The sequence below is a fragment of the Capronia coronata genome, assembly GCF_000585585.1.
Source record: "Capronia coronata CBS 617.96 chromosome Unknown acBCG-supercont1.3, whole genome shotgun sequence".
Lineage (NCBI taxonomy): Eukaryota > Fungi > Ascomycota > Eurotiomycetes > Chaetothyriales > Herpotrichiellaceae > Capronia > Capronia coronata.
The window spans coordinates 2,915,222-2,936,536 of record NW_006912895.1 but is presented as its reverse complement, the minus strand read 5'-3'; the positions used below and the strand labels follow the sequence as shown (position 1 = coordinate 2,936,536).

The 21,315-nt window shown below is 53.1% G+C and overlaps 7 protein-coding genes across 7 annotated transcripts; 2 read left to right on the top strand and 5 right to left on the bottom strand.

The window, feature by feature from the left end:
• Positions 1-446: 446 nt before the first annotated feature.
• Positions 447-3,103, bottom strand: A1O1_04360 (uncharacterized protein; the record flags this gene model as incomplete). Its single annotated transcript, XM_007725254.1, has 5 exons — positions 447-539; positions 686-2,257; positions 2,306-2,904; positions 2,968-3,030; positions 3,085-3,103. 5 exons carry the CDS (start codon positions 3,101-3,103, stop codon positions 447-449), a joined length of 2,346 nt encoding a protein of 781 aa, XP_007723444.1.
• An 820-nt stretch (positions 3,104-3,923) lies between these two features.
• On the bottom strand, positions 3,924-7,205 carry A1O1_04359 (uncharacterized protein; the record flags this gene model as incomplete). The annotated part of the gene is made up of 1 exon (XM_007725253.1): positions 3,924-7,205. The coding sequence occupies one exon, from the start codon at positions 7,203-7,205 to the stop codon at positions 3,924-3,926; it is 3,282 nt and encodes a 1,093-aa protein (XP_007723443.1).
• A 2,335-nt stretch (positions 7,206-9,540) lies between these two features.
• On the bottom strand, positions 9,541-11,571 carry A1O1_04358 (uncharacterized protein; the record flags this gene model as incomplete). Its single annotated transcript, XM_007725252.1, has 3 exons — positions 9,541-9,787; positions 9,845-11,497; positions 11,555-11,571. 3 exons carry the CDS (start codon positions 11,569-11,571, stop codon positions 9,541-9,543), a joined length of 1,917 nt encoding a protein of 638 aa, XP_007723442.1.
• Positions 11,572-12,789: 1,218 nt separating this feature from the next.
• A1O1_04357 (GTP-binding protein ypt2) lies at positions 12,790-13,563 on the top strand (the record flags this gene model as incomplete). Its single annotated transcript, XM_007725251.1, has 3 exons — positions 12,790-12,819; positions 12,902-13,169; positions 13,232-13,563. 3 exons carry the CDS (start codon positions 12,790-12,792, stop codon positions 13,561-13,563), a joined length of 630 nt encoding a protein of 209 aa, XP_007723441.1.
• A 1,047-nt stretch (positions 13,564-14,610) lies between these two features.
• Positions 14,611-15,291, bottom strand: A1O1_04356 (uncharacterized protein; the record flags this gene model as incomplete). The annotated part of the gene is made up of 3 exons (XM_007725250.1): positions 14,611-14,745; positions 14,882-15,186; positions 15,279-15,291. 3 exons carry the CDS (start codon positions 15,289-15,291, stop codon positions 14,611-14,613), a joined length of 453 nt encoding a protein of 150 aa, XP_007723440.1.
• Positions 15,292-16,244: 953 nt separating this feature from the next.
• Positions 16,245-17,234, bottom strand: A1O1_04355 (uncharacterized protein; the record flags this gene model as incomplete). The annotated part of the gene is made up of 2 exons (XM_007725249.1): positions 16,245-16,404; positions 16,456-17,234. 2 exons carry the CDS (start codon positions 17,232-17,234, stop codon positions 16,245-16,247), a joined length of 939 nt encoding a protein of 312 aa, XP_007723439.1.
• A 1,679-nt stretch (positions 17,235-18,913) lies between these two features.
• Positions 18,914-20,624, top strand: A1O1_04354 (uncharacterized protein; the record flags this gene model as incomplete). The annotated part of the gene is made up of 2 exons (XM_007725248.1): positions 18,914-20,469; positions 20,543-20,624. 2 exons carry the CDS (start codon positions 18,914-18,916, stop codon positions 20,622-20,624), a joined length of 1,638 nt encoding a protein of 545 aa, XP_007723438.1.
• Between the last annotated feature and the right edge of the window lie 691 nt (positions 20,625-21,315).

The following is a 21,315-nucleotide window of genomic DNA, read 5'->3' as shown; positions in this document are numbered from 1 at the left end:
ATCCAAAAGCCTTGAAGGACAGGAAAGGGAAAGGAGAAGGAAAACAATCAGACAATATCGGTCTCGGTCTCGTCGTCAGAAACACCAGAAACAATAATCGTGGATGCATATGGATATGGATATGGACATGTATTTTCACCATTTGATCACTGCGAGGCTGTGAGGCTGTGAGGCTGCGAACTGTGAGGTCGGCAGGGAAGAAAAGAAAAGGCTCTTGTCGAGTATCTTGTTGATTGATATCTTGTCGAGAATGCTGAATGCCATCTTATCTATTCCAAAACATCATCGCCTCGAGGATTGTCGTCCTTCATTGACGTAAACGGCCATGTGTCAAACCCACCACACCATGACTGGAGTCGTAGACCGCGAATGATCTCTATCGTGCCGCAAGGCCAACCGGATCCACAAGGGAAACCACAACCGCAACCGCAACCACAGCGTCAGACCTACGCGGAAAGACCTCGCTTCTCGGACTCGGAGAAGAAAATGAGCATACGCCAGAGTTTGCGGACCAGGACTTCGGCCTCTTCGTCGAGAGCCTGAGGAGACCAAACATGTCAGTATAACGTCCATAACAAATATAGGAGGGTTTCAACAAGAAGATGGTGTTGAAGTGCGGGAGAAAGGAAGAGGACAGAAAAAAAGGGAAAAGGGGGAATGTCAAGCAGGGAAATGTCAAACTCACCCCTTCCAACTCGCCCACCAGATCTTGCGGCTTGCCTCTGCCACGCAAAGCATTCACGACGACATCGACCAGCATCTGTTCCTGGACGCCGAGATACTCGACGACCTTTTTCTCGACGAACGGCTTCAAGCGCTCTTCGATGATGCTTTCATCCACAAACTCCCATTTGACATCCCAGTTCCACAACCCGTCTTTGTCGTTGGGGATATCGGCCGCGAGTTGCCGGGCGGCCTGGGCACGTTCTTCCTCGGTCATGGTCGAAGTCATGGACGCGTCGTACTGGATGGGGACCAAGGGTTTGCGAGCACCGGCGCCGGCATCGTCCTCTTCGTCTTCGAGCAGACCTTCGACTTCGGCCACGGTGCGTTTGGCCGCTTGCGACGCGCTCTGGGCCGCGACCTTCTGCGCCGCCGCGCCCAGCGACAGTTTGAACTTGGCCGGCTCCCGACGAGTGTGTCGCTGTTGGTCCTCTTCTTGCTCTTGCTTTTGGTTTTGGGGTTGGTCTTGGTCCCGCTCCCGCTCCCGCTCGCGTCTGCTCATCTCTTCTTCCTGTCTGCTGAGGAAATCGTCGGCCATGGCACCCGCGCGCTCGCGCTGCTGCGACTCTCTCGCATTCTCGCGTTGTTCGGCCGCACGGTCGGCGTCGTCGTTGGCGATTTCTCGTTGTCGGAAGCTGGCACGGTTGCGGATCCATATGCTTCGGTCGGCATAATATTCTTCGGTCTTGCGCGCCGCCTCGTTGTCGTCGTTCCACTCCCGTAGTCTCTTCGCCATGGCTTCTTTTTGGTCTTCGAGCCGGGCGGCTTCCTCTTTGTCACGCATCTTTTCTCGCTCCACGGCCGCCGTCCTCGAGCGTTCCCGATTCAGCCACCGCCGCTCCTGGTCGAGGAACTGTTTCTCCAATTCGGCATCTTTCTTGGCTTTGCGTCTTCGTTCCAGCTCCGAGTCGCTGGCGTCGGTGTCTTCGTCTTCGAACGCCGACGCTGCGCTGATTCCTGTCCCATTCACAAACGTCACCCCTTTTTGATAGTCGCGAGGGATTTGCTGCCCAAACCCTTTTGGACCAGCAGGCGCCCCTCGCGGACCGACAGGGATGCCGTTAGCACCTGCAGGCCCCGAAGGCGCAGTGGGAGGCGGTGAAGCCAGTCGGTTGTACCGTTCTCCATTCATCATGCGATTCCGTTCCTGTTGTTCGATTTCCTCTTCCCGCTTTAGTCGCTCCAGATCTCGCCGGTTGCTCCTGTCTCGGAAAGCCGCGATTTCCTTGGCCACCGTCTCGCGCATCTCGGCCGGGATATCGGCCAGTTCGTCTTCAATCGAGATCGGGATGGTCACCACGTCGCCAGCAGTCCCGTCGCCATTCGCTCCGTCTGTCATTTTGACGTCGCCCTCTCTGTCAATATTTGACAGGTCGTCCTTCTGGATGGGTACTCTGGGTTTGACAAGGTCCTTCAAGACAGCCTCGAGGGCGCTTCTGGCATGATCCAGACGCATTTGTCTTTGTTCCGGACCTGCGCCGTGAGATTCCTCCCATTGCTCAATATAGCTCAGAGAATTGTCGTCGGGCACGACCTAGCACCGAATTAGCAACATCAACAGTAACCGGCTAGTCATACATACAACTAATTTGGACATTTCCACCGTCGACTCCTCGTCAGGTTGGGCTTCACTGGGTGACTGTCGTTTGACAGGGACTTCAACATCCCTTAGCACTTCTATGGCCGTACTGAGACTCTCGGGGTCTTCGTACTCTGCAAAGCCAAACTTGCAAGGCTTGTCGTCGGCGTCGGTGGCGCGGATCCATCGCCGTAGATTCCCCGCGGCGCGCAATATCCGTTCGATGCCTCCGTCGCCTCCGGCGCCCTCGGTAATGCCGCCGACAAATATGGTCTTGATGACCTCCTCTTTCGTCGGCGGGTGTAATTGAGAGACGCGATCTCTGTCACCACCACGATCTCGGAAGTCTGAGCCCATGCCCGAACCTAGTCCCGCTCTTCTACCGCCTCTGTCTCTGTCTTCTCGGCCTCCCGGGCCTTCTGGTTTCGAGGGTCCCGATGTCCCCAGTCGAATGACGGGCGCGGAGAAGTTGATGTTCGGCATGTTGACCGGAGGTTGGAAATTGGAAGGGAACGAGCCAGGTCTAGCTGGTTGGTGAGCCTCTTGCTGCTGTATGCCGGGAGGGGCTCCCATGCCTGGAGCGGCCATACCAGGAGGAGGTGCTGCGACCGAGATGTTAGTTCGATTTGCCTTGCTTGATCCACCACGCAGGTAGAGACACTTACCCATACCCGGCGGTGCGCCAGGGAAACCACCGTAGTCGCCGGGGGCGCCATAGTGACCCGGTGCTGTCGGATTCGTTAGCGACGTTGAGAGAACAGAGTAGAGTCGGATATAGTCACCTTGGTAAGGATTGTACATGGTGAAGGCAGGAGGGACGTTTTTTATGGTTGGCGATGGTAGAAGTTCTGGTAATGAAGGAACTGGACGAGACGGGTGTCGAATCAGTCGCGGAGCGGGTATCCGTCAACGAGTACTATGTCCATGTGAATCAAGTGGTATGGCGACTTGAAATACAAGACAATCTCCTGCGGCGCGATTGAATTGCAATTGTCGAGACTAGACGATGGAAAGGCACGAATTGCGCCCCGGAACGGAAATACTAATGTTCCGTAGCCGACGACAACCCTCCTGACTCTCTCTCTCTATAATATATACATATTGAACTACTACGAGATGTCGAAGTCTCTGTATCCATAAATACCCCTCTTGGCCCTAGGATAAGGTCATCATCATCAGACGACGACATCTCGCTAGGGTTGTATACAGTTGAGCTAGGTTCTATTGGGTTTGACTGAAGAATGGAACAAGGCTCCATCCATACCCCATGAAAAGATATTCAGTCATGACACCGACCTTTGTGCTCTGTCATATATGACGGGAGAAGGAAGGCCGATCATACGCGGTCCTATTCCCAAACAAGAAGAAACCACCCGGATTCGCAGGTGACTATGTGGACAGGACAATATGCTGCAAGAAGATATATATGTATGGATATATTTATACATACACACATACACAATTCCGTAGCTGTAGATGTACTGCTTCCAATATACTCCAGACGGACGTATATACCGACAAGGAAGGTTCTCCTTGGACCTACGTAGGGCGAAGCTGGCAACTTGAACGACTTCGATGGCCTTTTTCATTTAAGATCCGGTTCGAGCTCGAATTGCTTGTGTTAACACCGGATCGAATGTGGCGTAGACAAGAAATTCAAGTCCAGTCCTGCCACTAGATCTTCTCTGAGGCTCGAAGGCTGTTTCCCCTGCTGAACATAGTCCTCTCGTGGCATCGACCGTCGTCCAGCAGAAACAACCTTGTTCAGCCTCGCCCAAAAGATCTCGGCCGTGCGGTTGGCCGCGTCAGACTTCCGTCCCAGGAGGACCATGCCTTGAATACAGATCTCGGCTTTTGCGATCGAGTCGTCGTAGTCGACATCACCCGACCTACCCCCACCACCTCCACCTCCACCTCCACCTGTACCACCCATGACCCAGTCACCATTCGAAGATGCTTCTCTGGTCGTGCCAAACCCACGATCGAGAGCCCTGTCATCCCATCGAGCCAGACCATCCATAAAAACCTGACAAGCACTCCCCATCGCCCGAACAAGAACATCGGTCCACGGTTCCGTGAGAATCGCACTACCGTTACAGGCGAATGAAAAATCGGCATTGTCCGGAACCTCAGGGGCATGTTCCGCCAGCGAGGCGCGCGCAATGTCCGCCACCGCAGTGGCATTGTCGCGTCTCAGCTCGCCAATCAAGCCACACCGCGCGCGCAAGGTCCGCTGCGGCGCCATCGTCTGCTGGTCTTGATCCACCTGGGCAATGGCGTCCGCGAGCAACAGGCATCCGTAATGCCAGTGGCCGTCGAGGATCACGTACCACGACTGCACGCGCGCAGGGAGTTGGTCGTGCATGTGCACACAGTCGCGCATGAATGGTTGATATGTCGAATTCCAGTGTTGGTACACGGCGAGCGCTTCCTCGATGCACTTCTCCAGTAGATGGGCCGGGCTGCGGCGGTAGGCCAGCGTTTGGAGCTGGCTGACTTTGCGGTACAGGAGCACTTTGACCGGGATGGCTTCTTGTAGCACGAGCGCCGCTTGGTCAAACGTGCAGGGCCAGCGCGGTGGGGTTGGGCGCGGGCCGGCCCAGTTGAATTTTAGCAGGTAGTCGCCCCAGAGATCGTTGTCAGTGGGAGACGGGCCGTTGGGGTGACAGTGCTCCGTGGATGCAATCGAGCCTTCTGCATCGAGAACACCGACATTGACACCATGACCAGCGTTGACGTTGATGCCGAGTCCGAGTCCGAGCCCAAAGTCATCGCTGAGGTCAATACTGCCTCGGTTCGAAGCCGAGGTGGTCTCATTGTTGTTTGCGTGTTGGCCATCGTGTACCACCCCATGCATCTTGTCTCGAATCATGGCGCAGTCCTCGTCAGGAATGATCAGAGGCCGCTTAGTGATGGCCGACGAAGTCGTGTCGCACATTATCCCAAGCCAGAATAGAATGTTGAACGTCTGTTGGTCCCTCACGGCCACTGCGCCCAATGGTCGGGAGCGTGGTGGATCGCCAGCTTGGGTTCTGCATGACCGCATCCGTTTCCTTCGATGTCGTTCGATCTTGCGTCTCCAGGAGAATAGATTGCGCACCGCGGTCTCGAGATACACAGCAGGCGAGGATATCGTTTCAAGGTCGCTGGTGGAGAACGGGTCCCAATCCTCGTTGACGAGTAAATCAACGGATTGTGCATATCCCCCGTCTGCTGAAGGGCCCCCGTGACTGGCTCGACCACCGCCGGTATTGCCATCTGGCACTTTGGTTGAATCCGGAGGCTTCGGCGATCGGGGTCCGTCATCAAGAGGTCTTTGTGTAAGCGCAAAGATCATGTGTGCGAGTATGACTTTGAACGAATCGATCTCCGTGGTGGCCTGAATGGCTGTGCGCGCTTCATGCCATAGTGTCTTCTGGATCAGCCGTTCGCATTCACTCGACAGGATAGGGTCCGACGTTCCAGCGGCCGAGTCTGGCACTTCGTTCCTCGACCTGCTCTGCCAAGCCTTCATTTGCGTCCTGCCCTCTTTGCTCTTCCAAAAACTGTTGTGTGAGCTGTGCGACCATTGACTGGCAAAAGCCATGATGGCAGCGTTCAGGGCCTTGGAAGCAGTCCGGTTCTCTACCATGGTCAGATCTCGTCCTCGTAGCTGGGCAAAGGCCGAGTCCAGTCGAGAAACCCGGGAAAAGATCCGGTTGTCACCCAGTCGGAAAGCCGCTTCGTCAGCTGCTGAACAATCGTTTGGTTGGGCAATCAGGTCATGAAGTTCAGTCTCGTAAGGACAATTCCGTTCAGTCACCCAACATGACAATGCGTTCTCGAAGCTGTCGTGGTAGATGCGAAGTAGACCGGTTGCGATCATGCTCTTCATGGCCCCATCAGCAAACCGTACTTGGTGTGGTGATAATGGAGTCGAACGTCCGTTCGTAGGCAGCGCGGAACTAATTGAAGGACGTCTTGATGCTGTGGCAATGGCTGCCGATGCGGGTGAGGTGCTGGGTGGCAATGCTGATGAGGATGTCTTCTTGGGGAGAGGATCGCATGTTCGTCCAGGCTGAGCGATACATCTGACTTGCTTTGGTGAGGACGTGTCTGCGCTTTCCTGTTCGCGACTTGAATCTGAGCAGATTGAAGACGCACTGCGAGCGGCCTGGGAACTGAACGTCGTGGTTCTAGAATCGAGGGACCTGGAGCTTGCAGAGGAAGATGACGTGTCGTAGCGGTTGAAAGTAGGAACGCTCCATCGGATGCTGGGTTTGGTCGATACAGACAGAGCATGAGGAGAAATGTTTGCTGTCTTCTGGGAGGTGGGAGAAGGCCCATTGGGAGCAGCATTGGGTGTGAGGTAAATATCAGGAACGTTGGGAGACGGATTGTAAACAGTTGTCTCATGACCGAAACTGGAGTACGGCGAATGCGTGTACTTCGCGTGCGCCAGGGACTGGCCCTCGACATTCTCGTTGGACTCAGGAATAAACGCCGGTATCGACTCAATCGACGATGATGAGGAGTCCCGTGGAAGAGAAGGAGAAGCGATAAGCGATGGACGAATATGCGTCTCAGATGCTGGATTGGATCGAGCGTCGGCCGGCTCTGGAAAGCCGGTCAACTCGAGCTTCCTCTTGATGCCCTTCGGAAGGCCATGTAGCGGAAGAGTACGAAGCCAGTCAAAAGAACACTTCTTCCCGCTCTTCGCACAGTTGGAACATGCTTCACAAGTAGGAAACGTAGCCGAGACAGTGTCGTCCTCGGCGAAGGGGAAGTTGACCACTCTCAGTGTTCCAGCATCGCAGGCTCGCCTGCTTTTGCGGCATTGATCGCAACTCTGGTATTGCCGCCGTGCGGTTTTGGAATACCCAGAAGACGTAGGCTCGGTCTGAGAGGTAGCCGTTGAAGCCATGACAAGGGAAGACATGGTCAATACCTATGCTGAAGGTTGTAGAAGGAATCCGGAGGCCCAACAAGGTTGTGGATTCAGTTCTGTCGAGATGGAGGAAGAAAGGTGAGGTCTCATTTGCACATGACAAGACAAGCAAGACTAAGCCCGCCTGGAAGCGTCCGGGGAGGAAACCACCAAGCGATCTGCACACACCTCAAGGACGAAATCATAGGCTAAGAAGCCTCTTGTGCAACGGGTGAAGCCAGGCAGCCGGCGAATGGTGGGCGAGGTTGGGCCCGTCTAATTGAACGCCTTCGTGCCTTGGGTGCCTTTTTGTTGGACCGAGACCGCCACCCCAGGTCCGATTGTTGGATTCATTCCAGCTTGCAGCTTGTTGCTGTAGCCTTGGACCACTTCGTAGCACTAGAGCGTTGTGCCGGTCGAACTAATGAATGACAGAGGCTGATCAGCGGGTTGATGGGTGATCTTGGATACGATGAGATGACCACAACCCTATCTTGTTGCAGTGGGTAGTGAGGAGCTGGCGGGCGAAGCTGGTCCATCAGTTGGTCCATCATCGTCACATTCCCATCTACCCTGCCACTAGTTGCTGTCAGAGACAACAAGTCCGGTGTCTGGTGTCCGAAGTTGCAGTTCAGGGCGAGCCTAAGGAGTCCTCTCCATCATCCTACGGTCATTCCAGAGAAACACATGCCCACTCTTGCTTCCTTGTTGGAGGCTTTGTCCTGCCATTTGTCCATAGATTGGTGTTCCAGCTGCAAGGTGCCAGGACTCGATTTCCAGACATGGACCACAGCAAATGGGAGAAGTCACTGTAACCCTGGGATTTCGACCTGATCAAGGGGCATCCCGGTGCGAGACACCCTCTTTGCAGGCTTCCGTCTGCCGGCCATTTTGGGTCTGGCCAGAAACGACGGTGGTAGAGGGCGAAATCAGTTTGGCATGCTGACGCCGGTCTTTGGGGCCCTCATAGTCGACGACTTTGCGGGGGAAAGCAACCGGCAGCAACCGGCAGTTATGCATCGGATAAACGGCCCAGTCCATACTTGTAGTCAGGTTCAAGTTGCCAGTGACGGGACAGAAATCCCCGGGTCGGAACAGTACCTAGGGAACAGACAGACCCACGCCGGGCAGCTCTTGTTAGGCCTTGCTTCTCCCCCAACCCCCTTCCCCCCTTTTCTAAACGGTACTTGAGGGCGCATAGGGATCCTCAACCCCGTGCTAGATACCCGACGCGGTTTGAATGAAGATCGATATCCCTCGTATCCTGTACTAGGCTGGGATCTTTTTCTCTTTTCTGGCCGGACATACAGGTACCTCACTCTGATGCAGAGCCTGAAATGTGATGTATCACGGCTCGCGCCTGCCAGACTTTTTAGGTGGCTGTTCGTATCCGCTGTCTTTCCAGCTGATCCTTGTAGGTATTCAGCAGCGAATCCACCGATGAGCAGGGACCTGACACGAAGCAGAGATCGGGTTTCGTGTGATTGGCACATCGACCTTGCTCGCTGTGAACCAGCCTTTCGCCGTGTCAGGTCTCGTCAAACGAAAAAGATGGAAAGGACCTCTTTGGCTCATCGAGCATAGAGCCATTCTGTCAATATCAAAGGCAGATAACACGTTGATAGCCTCACTTATATCAAGCTGGGTTCGCTCCAGGGTAGCTATTTCTCTGGCTTTGCACAACGGCATAGGTTGCTTGCTGGCGATGTAAGACGTTAGCTCTGCTGCTCTTTGCCTCCACTAGATGAAGCAGGACAGGACGTTGTTGGGAAACTCGTGGAGGATAAGTCATATATATTGTATGGGGTATGTGAATGAATGCAACCAAGGCTGGGAGACGGTCTCGAACAAGACAGACGCCGTTCAATGGTTGAAGCACCCCATCCTCCTGTGTCTGGCTCTTCTTCACGTTCACAGTCGACCCAATTCACTGGTCGCTACCAGTCGCACGATTGATTGGGTGTTCAAGCAGGAAGATATGTTCCGACTCTGATGAACAGCGAGGTGTCAACGAGCTACCGTCAATCGGTTACTGTACGCTGCGCATTGTAGAAACGTCTAGCGGAGTGAAGTTGCGAGCACGGCATACTATATTGTTGATGCAGAGCTCTCCATGCTACACAGTGGATGGAGCAATTGGACAGTCGCGAATTGCCCTCTTGAGCACTTGTTGCGTAGTTCTTGATGATTCAGACCTAATCACCGCCGCCTAGTGTCGGGTCGTCGTTGGATCACGTATAACGCATCGTGGCACCTGCTGTAAGCATTTGTTCTGCGGACGGACCCGGACTTCATGATGAGGAGTCTCGAGAAGGCCGCGGACAAGGATGCATCATCTCAGCCACTTTGCATAAGCCCATTCGAGTCGTCTCAAGACATTGATTTGTCGATGGACTCCAGCCTTGATGTCCAATAGGTCGTCAAGATCCTCGAGGAATTCTCTCTGGATGTTTTTCGGTAAGACAGCAGTTGCTCTCTGGCGGAGCAGATGTGCTTCGCAGAGTAAGAGACCGTGGTTCTCTTCTGAAATGATTCCGTCCTCGTCTAGCTCCGAGTTGGTCAAGGTCCGATCAATGTTTCTGGAAAGCTTCAGTCAGTGGTGGTCTATGCTCTGGCCTCGGAGACGGATCACATACCTGATCAGTCGAATGGCTTCCCCTTTTTTCTGGCCTTGCTGGAGGCCTTTGCGACCCCCGAATGTAACCCTCAGCCACCGAATCAAAGCATACGAGATCAACACCCCGGGCGCGATGCCCACGAAGCCGAAGAGCAATTCTTGACTTTTGAGAAGAGAGTCTATCCCACCAATGGCCACTTCGACATCGACCTTTGTTTTTTGTACTTGGATCAGGAGGGTGCGAACGAGATCCCCCATGATGGCATTCTTTATGGGACTTTGCATCTCTCTCTCGTACGCTTTCAGGACTGGAGTCAGATCGCCCTCCCTGACTTTGGCTCTGAGTTCCGCAACCTGGGTGTCGTTCAGTTTGGTCCCATTCTCTGGATGCTGCACAGCGAAATCAACGACCATGCGTTCGAGACTCTCCCGATCTGCGCTGAGACTCTCCCGGCTTTGAATAGCAATCTCGCTCTGCTCATCGTGTCGGATGGTCCCAATCAACTTCTTGGTAGGCTCAACTACCCAATTCGTCCAGAAGTCAATGGTTGTTTGACCAAAATCTCTGAACCACTGAATGATCTCCGCTCTTCGGTTGGCAACGATCCTCAGAAGTGTGCTGCCCGACAAAAGGAGTGCAACTGCAGGAATCCAGTATCGTACCAGCCGGGGCGGTTTGCCATACTTTGAGCTTAGGCCGTTCGCATCCTGTTCGTGCTTGGGGAGGTTCTCATCTAGAATCTTAATCAATAACCCCGCCATCTCAGCCGAAGAAGCTGTGGCAGGATCTGGCAGATAGTCGTCCTCGTCATGCTGGGTCCTTGTTAAGCTTTCGAGGAGGCAGACAGTCCTCGCAATAGTGGTCTGCCAATCTTCCTCTTGTGATCCTATCATCTGCGGCAGGGCCCCGATTTTGCGATCTTCTGGAGGTCCTTCAAACACCAAGCATTCACGGACTAGTCGGCCTATTGTAATAGAGCTAGACTTCCTGAGGTCACGAATCTGTTCCCGGTTGCGACGCGCTTCCATTCGGGCTATTGAGAAGGGGGATAGTATTCTGGTTTGTGCCTGGGCCAGCGACCGCTCTTGTATGCTTTTTCGGACAAGACCATAAAACTCTCTCCAGCTCTCCGAAACTGTAGAACTGGCTTGCTGCGCGGAAGCTCTGAGCCCATGACCTTCATTGAATCTTTGACGAGCATCAGCGTAGACTTCCTTTGCCTGCTTCCAGAATCTCAAAGGGGATGTCTGGACCGTGTACAGGGCGATATTGAAATACGACCCCAGCAAGTCATCCCAATACCATATCGATTCGCTCAACGGAATGGTCCTATCCAGTAGAGAGTCGAGTATCTGTCCGTAGACCTGGACAGTTGCCTTGCCAGTAGCCACCCATTCCAGGTTGGAGACTTCGGGTGATGCTGTCTCGGTCGTTGCCTGTCCTTCATCCCTTTTCACCACCTGAGACAGCAGATTACGGACTTTCGACCGACGTAACAATGGCTTGGAACGCGAGGTGGTGGATAGGGATCGGATGACGAACTTGAGCTGAGAGGTTCGAGGATCATCGTCGGCTTTCGCGATCTGTTCAGCAGCATTGAAGGTGGCAGCTCGTTCCTCGGCGTCCCTAAGTTGGAACTTGTCCAAGGCGACATCAACCCTACGGATATCACTTTGCGCAGGTCAGACAATCTACCCCAGAGTGCAAACAAAGTCACCAGGGACATACTCATCAATGAAAGACATGCTGAACAACTACGCGCAGAGTAGACCAAGATTGGTCTACTATCTGGGAGGAAGTCGAGCAGTCACGAACCCATGCCAAATGTAGGCCTTGCTTCTCTGCACGTCAGGAAGAAACTCCTCTAAGAGCCTCGAAGAATCGACCCCTGTAAAATGAAGGCTGCGGTCAAGTGCAGCAATCCTGGTGCCCAGTATGAACAGGTTTGTGCATTCACACTACATCTCGAGGGTGCGGAAAAAGCAGCAGGTCAAGTTGGTGTCAAGCAGCGGCCTCAGGTGACGTCACAGGAATAGAGGTCCACGGTAAGGAGGTACATACCGGGGATACCTACCTTAAGGTACCTACCACTACTAGGTGTCGAACATAATGCCTGCGCCTGTTCTGTAGTATAGAGAGAAGGGGAGCAGAACGACTGTTCATGGTGCGCTGGCTCTTAGAGATTCGCAACTCCAAATAGTATAACTACCTGGGTAAGGTAATCAGCCCCGGACATTGTTGTACCCGCTCTGAGCTTGTTCGGGCTGCGTAGGTAGCTGCTTAAGCGGCCGTAGATGCTCAACACCAGGTTCCAGGCAGCGGCGGCGCCTGCGCTACGCCCCTCGCCGGTTGTGCAGGCATCTGGTGAGTCTGTGACCCCCAATAATAAGCCTGATCAGCCCCAGCTCTCCAACACCACAGTCCCCTACCCTCTGCGTGTAGTGGTGCCCTAATCGCTCATCACAGGTCACCGCTTATCAGAGGCGGATGACAGACAATAATATTGTTACCTGACTTCGCCTTCTAATTAGGTACCTAGGTACCTACATAAGGTAGGTACATACTAGTAGTACAGGGTCTCCAGCCACTTCACTTACCACTCACACTCAGCGACATCGTTCGACGTATCTATCATCACTTCCACTTCCGCCGAAACCCTCCTTGTCGTTACAGGCGACATTATTTCCTCTCCTCGTTGTCGCCTATTCACTTAAAAACATCCAAACCCTTCCTGACGCTTTTACTCTTCTCTTACACTTCTCTCCATTATCGGCCCTCCGCGAGCGCCGTAGTGAGTAGTTTCACGCACCCCAACCTTCCCCTCCCACAGCAAACTCCCACCGTCGGCACACCCACAAGTCAAACACGAGACCCAATTGACCCGCTTCATTCCTGAGAACAAGCGCAAGGCTGCGTTGCATACCACACCGTCTCCTCCCTGGCCTCCAGCGCAGAGCAACACGATGGCTGGAACACGCAACTATGACTTCCTAGTACGAAGCCTTCCCCGACCATTCCTGGCCGTGAATGTCGGGACTCAGTCCTGACCGCTGACCGCTAACCGTGGCACTCTAGATAAAACTTCTATTGATTGGCGATTCCGGTGTCGGCAAATCATGTTGTCTCCTGCGCTTCAGCGAAGACAGCTTCACGCCCAGTTTCATCACCACGATCGGCATAGACTTCAAGATCCGGACCATCGACTTGGATGGCAAGAGAGTGAAACTGCAGATATGGGACACCGCAGGCCAAGAACGATTCCGAACGATCACCACCGCATATTACCGAGGCGCCATGGGCATATTGCTGGTCTATGATGTGACGGATGAGAAGAGCTTCAACAGTAAGGATGCAACCTGCCTTTCATTCGAGTCGGGCAATTTAAACTGACGCTACATCTCTCAGATATCCGCACATGGTTTTCCAATGTCGAACAACATGCGAGTGAAGGCGTCAACAAGATCCTCATCGGCAACAAATGCGACTGGGAAGAGAAGCGCGTCGTGTCCACGGAACAAGGACAAGCCCTGGCCGACGAGCTGGGCATCCCATTCCTCGAAGTCTCCGCCAAAGCAAACATCAACATCGAAAAGGCCTTTTACTCGTTAGCCTCGGATGTCAAGAAGCGTCTGATTGATAGTTCCCAGGACACCGGAGCCGGCGCCGGCATGCACTCGGGTGGAGGTGTTAATGTCGCACAAAACCAGGGTGCCGGAGCAAGCGGCAAATGCTGCTAGAGGACCGATGGGAAGCAATTGATAGGAGACAGTGGTGCTTCGGGATTGAAGGGCGTCTACTTAGATGAATCATGCATCAAAGGTCAGGGCGTTCGGGGTGCTACGGATGAGACGGGAGAGCATGGTTACCAGAGCCATCGTCAAGGAACGTCTAAGTTGTCTTGACGGGCCCCGGGCTGGTGTTTTGCTATCACCTACCTTGCAGGGACCGTTTTGCGCCGGCCTCGACGTCCTTTCGATGCTCATTCGAGTTGTAATATGACCTCGACCGACGTCGAGTCACAGGCGCAGATATCAGACCTGAACATGGAAGACAACAAGACACTTTTGAACAAGCGCAGATTTCGTGCACTGGAGGTGACCTGGCCAATCTAAGTCCTTGTTCCTCTTCTGTCTCCTCGTCAAGGTCGCTGTCAGCACAGGTTTCCTGTATCAATCATGTAGTGGGCGTCCTGTGCACTGTCCTGTGAAACCAAGGGCTGATACGACTCCTTGCCCAGACATATAGGGAGAGATATGGCCAGGATGTCAATACTAGATGGCAGGACAGAGGGCGAATAGACGGGACTAAGAGTGTCTTCTTGGTGTCATAAACACCAGGAAGCAGCAGAAAGTAACGAAGCACGACAAGCGGAAGCGGAAGTTGAACACTGGAACAAGAAACAGAGGGCCTTTTTGTCATGAGTATGGTATCAATTGTGGGCATCTTGAACCGCTCCTAGGCAAGATCAAGCAAAAAGGTGCAGCATTACATTACCACCCCACCGCACCTTCAAAGACAGACGCAGGCGCCCCTTAGAATGCCGCCGGGCTGTTTGTGCCAGGGTTGGTCCGAACCACATTCGTTGCAAAGAGTCATGCCAATCCCAACCGTTTTTCAGACCTTAAGTAAATTGTCCTCAGGTGTTCGCTGCGCTGCTTTGATAGAGTTTCGGGCCAGGTGATTTGCCTTGCTTTTCCGATTCTAGACCGAGGCTTAGTAGCACAAGACGTTTGGTGGCTGCTGAACCGGCTTCCTTCTTCAACAAGGCAGGCCGATCTATTTGTTTAGTATCCCACACTGACGAGGTAGGCGCCGAGCTTCTCAACAGTATTGGCAGCTGTGCCCGGTTGTATCGTCTCGGGGTAGTGTGTGATAAGGAGGGCCTGCTTTGTCTTGACAATCACAACGCCTTCTCGTCCCTATTGTTGTCCAAGACGCAGAATATATTAGCTATTGTTCCCTTCTCTGTGAAATACGCCTTTCCGGCGCTTGTTGGGTGTTTTAACGTCGCATCATCAGGAGCAACTGCAAAGAAAGAGAATTTCCTGAACCCACCTTCTTCCCGTACAGACTCGTCTCATCGGCCTTGATGACGATATATTTCTGGCCTGCGATGTGTAGACCCGTGGACTGGACTTTCTTGGGCATAGAGGTGTCTTTGTACGCGCCAACGATTTCCTGCAGTTCGGCCGGTGTCACGTTGAAGCCGGGAGACGTCGCCCATACGGAGGTGCCCTCGGCGTTGAAAATGGCTGCTTTGTCGACATGGCCGGTGCCGACGAGGCTGCGAACATAAAATAGACGGTTAGCGAGAACGGTTCGGCATGTGCGGATCAAGATGGGATCTCGGTAAGCTGTACCTTTGATCGACGTATGCTAAAGAAGTAGAAGATGTTATTAGCACTTCTGTCCGTCTATAGGGAAGAATGCGCGAAGGATCGACTTGACTTACCTTGCCACGACATCCTGGTTGAGGTTTTGGTAGATGTGATGTGTAATAAACAACAGGCAGGGGAATCACTCGGAGAAGCCGCAGTACCAGTAGTGGGTGGGCAGGCAGATTACTAGGTAGTTTAGGTCGGTTGGAGACGAATCGGGTCTGGTGAGACGATTGCGCGAGAGAGTGAATTTGCTGGCCGACGCAGGCGAAGGAGAGATTGGTAGGTGTTGCTAGAACCGAAGGGAGAAGATTGTCCTATTCTGCCTGATGGAATCAAAACTTGAACAGGATCAAATGATGTGTTGGTTGATCAACGGGTCAGTTACCGCAGTTTGACTGCAGCGTCGGCAATCCAGAGTCACAGTGACGGTGACGGAGTGTTTGATGTCCGTTGTGACTTTGAGGCTGACGGCGGGGTTGCGAGCCTGGCGCACCGTGAAGGTTTCAAATGACATGTATGTGGGTAGTCTGACCAAATACATTTTATACAGCCCCGCCATTGGTGTTATTTGTCCATCATCGTCTTATTTTGATACTGTGAAGCGGCATACTCCGACCGATAGAAACATATCTCACTAGGTTATTGAGCTGTCCATACCTAAGTTGGTCATATTGTGATAACACAGTCTGTCTGGACATGATGGCAGGTTGTGCACTGAACAGCACAGGAAATAGTTTGGCAATGTCCTTTTTTGATGGCAGGTGATGGATGGCCTCAAGCCCTGGGTAGAGAACAACGCTTCAGAAGGCTCCCAATACCTCAATCTATATCCAATCCTTCCTATATCATGCCATGTACCTTGAGTGCGCCATATAACCCTTCCTTATGGAGACAGTGCCCAAATCATGATCCTGCAATCGCGATGAATTGCGCTTCGTTACCCCCCTTGCGTTTCAAGTTCAACCTTGCTCTTAAGTAGTCACGCCCAGAAATGTTCTATTTGGGTGAAGCATGCCTCATCCTCTGAACTGATATGACTAAGCAACCTCGCGCGAGGTCGTGAGGTTCTCCATGGAAACGTCTCGGGAAGTCTTCTCGGGTATCGTAGCCTCATCTGCCGACCACTTGGAGGAAAGACGAGGGAAGCAATAGCCTGGGTGGAAGGCGGTTTGGACAAGAGTCGCCCACACCAACATACTGTTTGTCTGTCAGCTTTGATCCGCACCGCTCAGAAGGAAATATACATACACTCCTTCAAGAATTATAAAGCCAATCTCATTACGCATGATAGTATTGCCCCAACCACCAGCCATCTCAACGATTCGATATATGCATCGAATGAAGATCGCTGCCCAGGCAGTGATGACACCGAGCGCGAAGAGTCGAAACTTTCTGTCTCCAAGCGTGGCTGCCGCCTCGGGCGACAAAGGATGTTGCGGGAGTGCCTTCCGTCTCCGGAAAATGTAGTAGCTGGCCATGGCTGCGAAGAAGAAGAGTGAAGCCACCTGCCACGCGATACCGGCCATCATGAGGTGGTCACCCAGGTCTTCTTGGTCTTGATCATCATCGGCGGTAGAGGCGAGGGCTCCACCGATCGCCTGGAGGACCAGGGAGACCACGTCGGCGACGATGAAAATGTAGGTGTAGAAGCGCGGCTTGAGGATCGAAAACTCTGCACCGAAGCATAGAGTGATATGCTTGAGTGTCAAGTATATGGCGGCAGAGTTGAAAGCAGGCGCGATGATCAAGCAGCAAATCTGGGTAATGAAGCCAGAATCCGCGAACGGGTTGCCGCGCATGATAAGTCTTCCGACGTAGCCAATGAGCTCCGTTAAGCATCCCAAGCACAATGCCACCATGTAAGTCCAAGTTTTGTAGCGAATCCCAAGCCCCAAGTTGAGGAGGAGGCAGAGGGCGAAGAAGGCAAGAAAGAATGCATTGGCTCCTAGGTTAGGATAATAACCATAGATTGAGGCTTGGACCGGGCATTCCGGCGACACGTCGACGCATTCATCTGTTGAGGACATGGTGATATCGCAGCACAAACGTGAATCGACAGCAGCGAAGGACAGAGCAGATGTGTATAGCCACGGATCAGTGGGAAATAAGAGTCAATATACTGATGAATAAAATTGAGGACTCGAGGGATGAGGTGTTGGGTATTGGGAGGATGGAAGCCACAATTTATAAAAGGAATAAACAGTTACCCCGAAGCAAAGACAGGTACCCACATCGATACGGGGTGTTCGTTCCGTATTGGCGAGCGGCCACCAACATAGATTTGGCTGCTGCGCCCACCTTTTCTCGCAAGATATAAGTCCTTTTGGAAACATGTCGGGCCGTCGCAGGAGAAAGCCAAGAGACTGGGGGCAGTGGACGCGCATCTCAGTCGCAAGGCAGCCCTCAATCCAGGCGACGGGGCCAGGCATCAGGCTTTCCACCCATCGCGGTTGGGTAGCACGCCACGTGTAAGGCTGAACTCAAAGCCTATCAGGCCCCCGGAGATCAACATGATCAGTTGTCGCAGGGCGACTAGGACCCTGGCCTACAGTATAGACGACGATGATGCTGCCGTTGATTGATCCCTTCATGTTGGACGAAACATTACTTAGGGCACGGATCGTATTATCGAATGATGAGTGGAGAGAGGGAGAATTTTCCGCGAGTCGCGATACAGCGACAACGATATTGGGTTGATATGGTTAATATTAGCAGCTGGGCCAACTCCATACACTACTCCTTATTTGGCTTAGTGGTTGTGCTTACACTGCCCCTGCCAAGTGCGAAACTACCTTAATTCGATGTCGGACACGGGCTTCCTCGGACGACACTCAAGTCAATACCTTAATGCTGCCGCTTCTTCCCCACCTAATAGTATGTAATGTTCAATCATGGTTTCCCAAGAGCGCCGAAGTGCTCCTCTCCCGGCCCCCAGAATCATCGTATTGAATGTTCTTTGCTTCAAAGCCAAGCGACCGAGAATCCGAGTTCCTGTCTCCGTGTCCGAGGTGGAACGCCTTGATTTCCGTGGCGCAGTGGAACTCAGGACAGACCAACTGTGACAACACCTACTAACCCGAAACGGGACCCCCTTGCGATTCGTTCCATCAATCCACTTTGGCAGGGCTGAGCATAACAGTGCATCGTATTCGGGATTCCGTGTTGGAGTTCGTAAGCAGTCTTCTTGGTATTCTGGGATCTGTTGTATCACCCAGCATATCGAGGGCCTTCTGAGTCTCATTCTAGAGGTCTATTCTCTGTGCCAAGCTGACTTGACAACACATTCGATTTGACTCGGTTCAGCGAAAGCCCATCTCCACTCTGCCAGAATGGTGCTGCCTGGATCACTTCAGGGAATATATTTACCAGTCTCTGACTAGCCCAGCAATCGGCTAGGCGCAAGTACTTGTCCAGGTACAGGTCGGCCAACGCTCATCCACTGGCTCTTACTGTGATGCTGGCGGCACTTTGAGAATGGTCTATCACGGTCCGTCTGGAGGTTGCAGGACATGTCGGACCCGTCGTGTTAAGGTCTGTAGCCGCCGCAAGTGCCTATCACTCTTCTGGGACTAACAGTTTGGTGGTCCAGTGCGATCAAACTCAGCCATTTTGCAACAACTGCACTCGTCGACATCAGTCCTGTCCTGGCTATGGCGATGTGTTCGACGGGGCACACAGAAACCAAAACGATGCTCTCAGCCGGCGGATGGCTGGTCGACACAACGCGTCTGATTCGCGGTCGGAGAGTAGCACACCTCGCAGTGAAACGTCTATAGAACGGAACACGTCGATTTCAACTACCAGTCAGCCGCTTCAATGGATCAACTACTCAGCCCAGCCTCCGGATTCTCACAAGGCACAAGACGCGGACGCATATGCTTGCGGTACGTTCAGCAATGAACCCTACTTCGACAACAGGATGTCCGCAATTCCAGACGTGGTTCAGCCAGACCTTGAACAGGCTTCTATATGCTTCTTCTTCCGTTATTATTCGGGGACAATACTGGACCCTCGAGCAAACAAGAGTCTGACCACGACGTGGCAACCAATGTATCTCCGCTCATCAGCCAACTCTCCTCTGCGCATTGCTACATCTGCAGTCGCGGTCAACGTCGCCATGATGTGGAGCTTCAAGGGCTGCGACACACGGCCAGCACGAAATCTGTACGCGAAAGCGATCTCTGCCACCAGGAAAGCCCTGACCACTCCTTCGCGAAGTACCATAGACGAACTCCTCATGACTACTCTGATCTTCGACCTCTACGAGTGTCTTCAGAGCCATTATGTGCCGGGACTCCCCCATCCGCTCCGACACAAACAAGGCGCCCTGGCTCTTTTGAGACTGAAAGGTGCTACCAACTACACGACTGAGTCCAGCCGTGAACTCGTCCTTACCACCCGCCACGATATTCTCCAGTACGCCATCACACGCCGGGAGCCTCTTCCCCCGGGCGCAGAAGAGTACTTTGACCACCCGTCGGTCATGAACAGCACTGTGAAACAACTCGACAAGCTTGCGATCATGCTCGTCCACGTGCAATGCCGTCTGGATGATTTGAAGCAGCAGTCATCGAGCGGCGACGACTGTGGCGAGCGTCGACGGCGCTATACAGAAGTCGTTGTCGAAGCGATGAAAATCAACGACCTGATGGGGGCGTGGAAACAAAGTGTCACCAACCCGGAATGGATGGCACAGTATGTCCTGCGGGAAGAGGTTTTGCCGACAATAGTGGCTGCCGGATTCTACGGAGCTCGATGCGCGGTTTGGGCCGACCTGGCTTACCCCGACATGTGGAATCTGTACCACAAATTGCGACTGCTGACGCTGCAGGTCATCCGGCAGGCTTACGCCGACGAGCCTAGTCTTGGTGAGAGTCCTGGGAGCGCCTCGATCCTTGAAAACACCAACTCGACAATGCAAGCTCTCGCCGATGCGATTTGCGAGACCGTTCCCTTCCATCTCGGCGACACGGTTGTTCCCACCAATCCTATATATTCCAAAGAGATCAATTTTCCCTATAAAGTCATCACCGACCCAGAGACGGGACGGACCACAAGCATCCCAAGTATGGAGACTGTCTACCGGAGTCGTGCCGCCGCATCGGGCGGGTGGAACATCTTTACCTACCTTCTTGTTCTCTACCGATTAGCAGAGCCAGAAGACGGCGCCCTGCCGCTGGTACTCCGTGATGGACAGCTGGACTGGATTAAGGGGCAGATCAAGAGGTTGCAAACGACCTTCTTGTTCTGCGACCCCGTATGGTACGTTTTCGGACCCTTTCGATTGATCTACGACCTTTTTGTCATCCACCTTTTGCTGACGCTCGGTCATCAGGTTCAAGCGTTTACCACCGAGGCATCTGATAGGGGGCGACAACACATTGGCACTGGACCAAACAAAAGTAGAGCCATGCTAGTGAAATGTCACCTTGGGAGCGGCCGCGGTGGCCATCGTCGTTGATTTCATGAAAGAAGTCTCGCCGCTTGACGGGGTGAGAGGGGCTCATGTCTGACAATTGAGGACATCGGAGGAGGCAACCTCGATCGCGACGACTATGACCGAATTCCAGGCTTGTGAGCTTCCGAGATATGTCCCTGGGCCCTATTGCAATTTGGATGATCTCACTACCGGCGGCGAGCTCCAAGCCGTGAAGCAATACTTAGGGCCGTTGCCAGCTGTGGCATTTAGCTCGCCATTTGAGCACATGTCAGGCCTCGAGCCCATGGCTTCGCAATCATTCTCGTCTCTAAATATGGGAGAGAAGAAAGGATTTCCGAACCTCATCTCCTCTCCTCCCCCACTCTTCGAACCTGGCCAGATGCGTCTAACGCACTGGCGGGAAGGAAAAAATGCATGAGGAAGGGAATAGCATGTCCCAGGGGATTAGGCATGATATACGTCTGCTATGGTCCCATGCATCCAGTGCGAAGCTCCTGACAGGGATCGTGCTGGAAGGATTCCATTACCCGAAACCAGCCTTGAAAGATTAAGGTGGAGGTTAATGTTCAATATGCATCTCGGATCAGAAAAGCAGGTGGGTTTTTGCATATATCGTATATATACATATACATCACAAACAGGACTCTGATAGTACGTTGTACATTAAT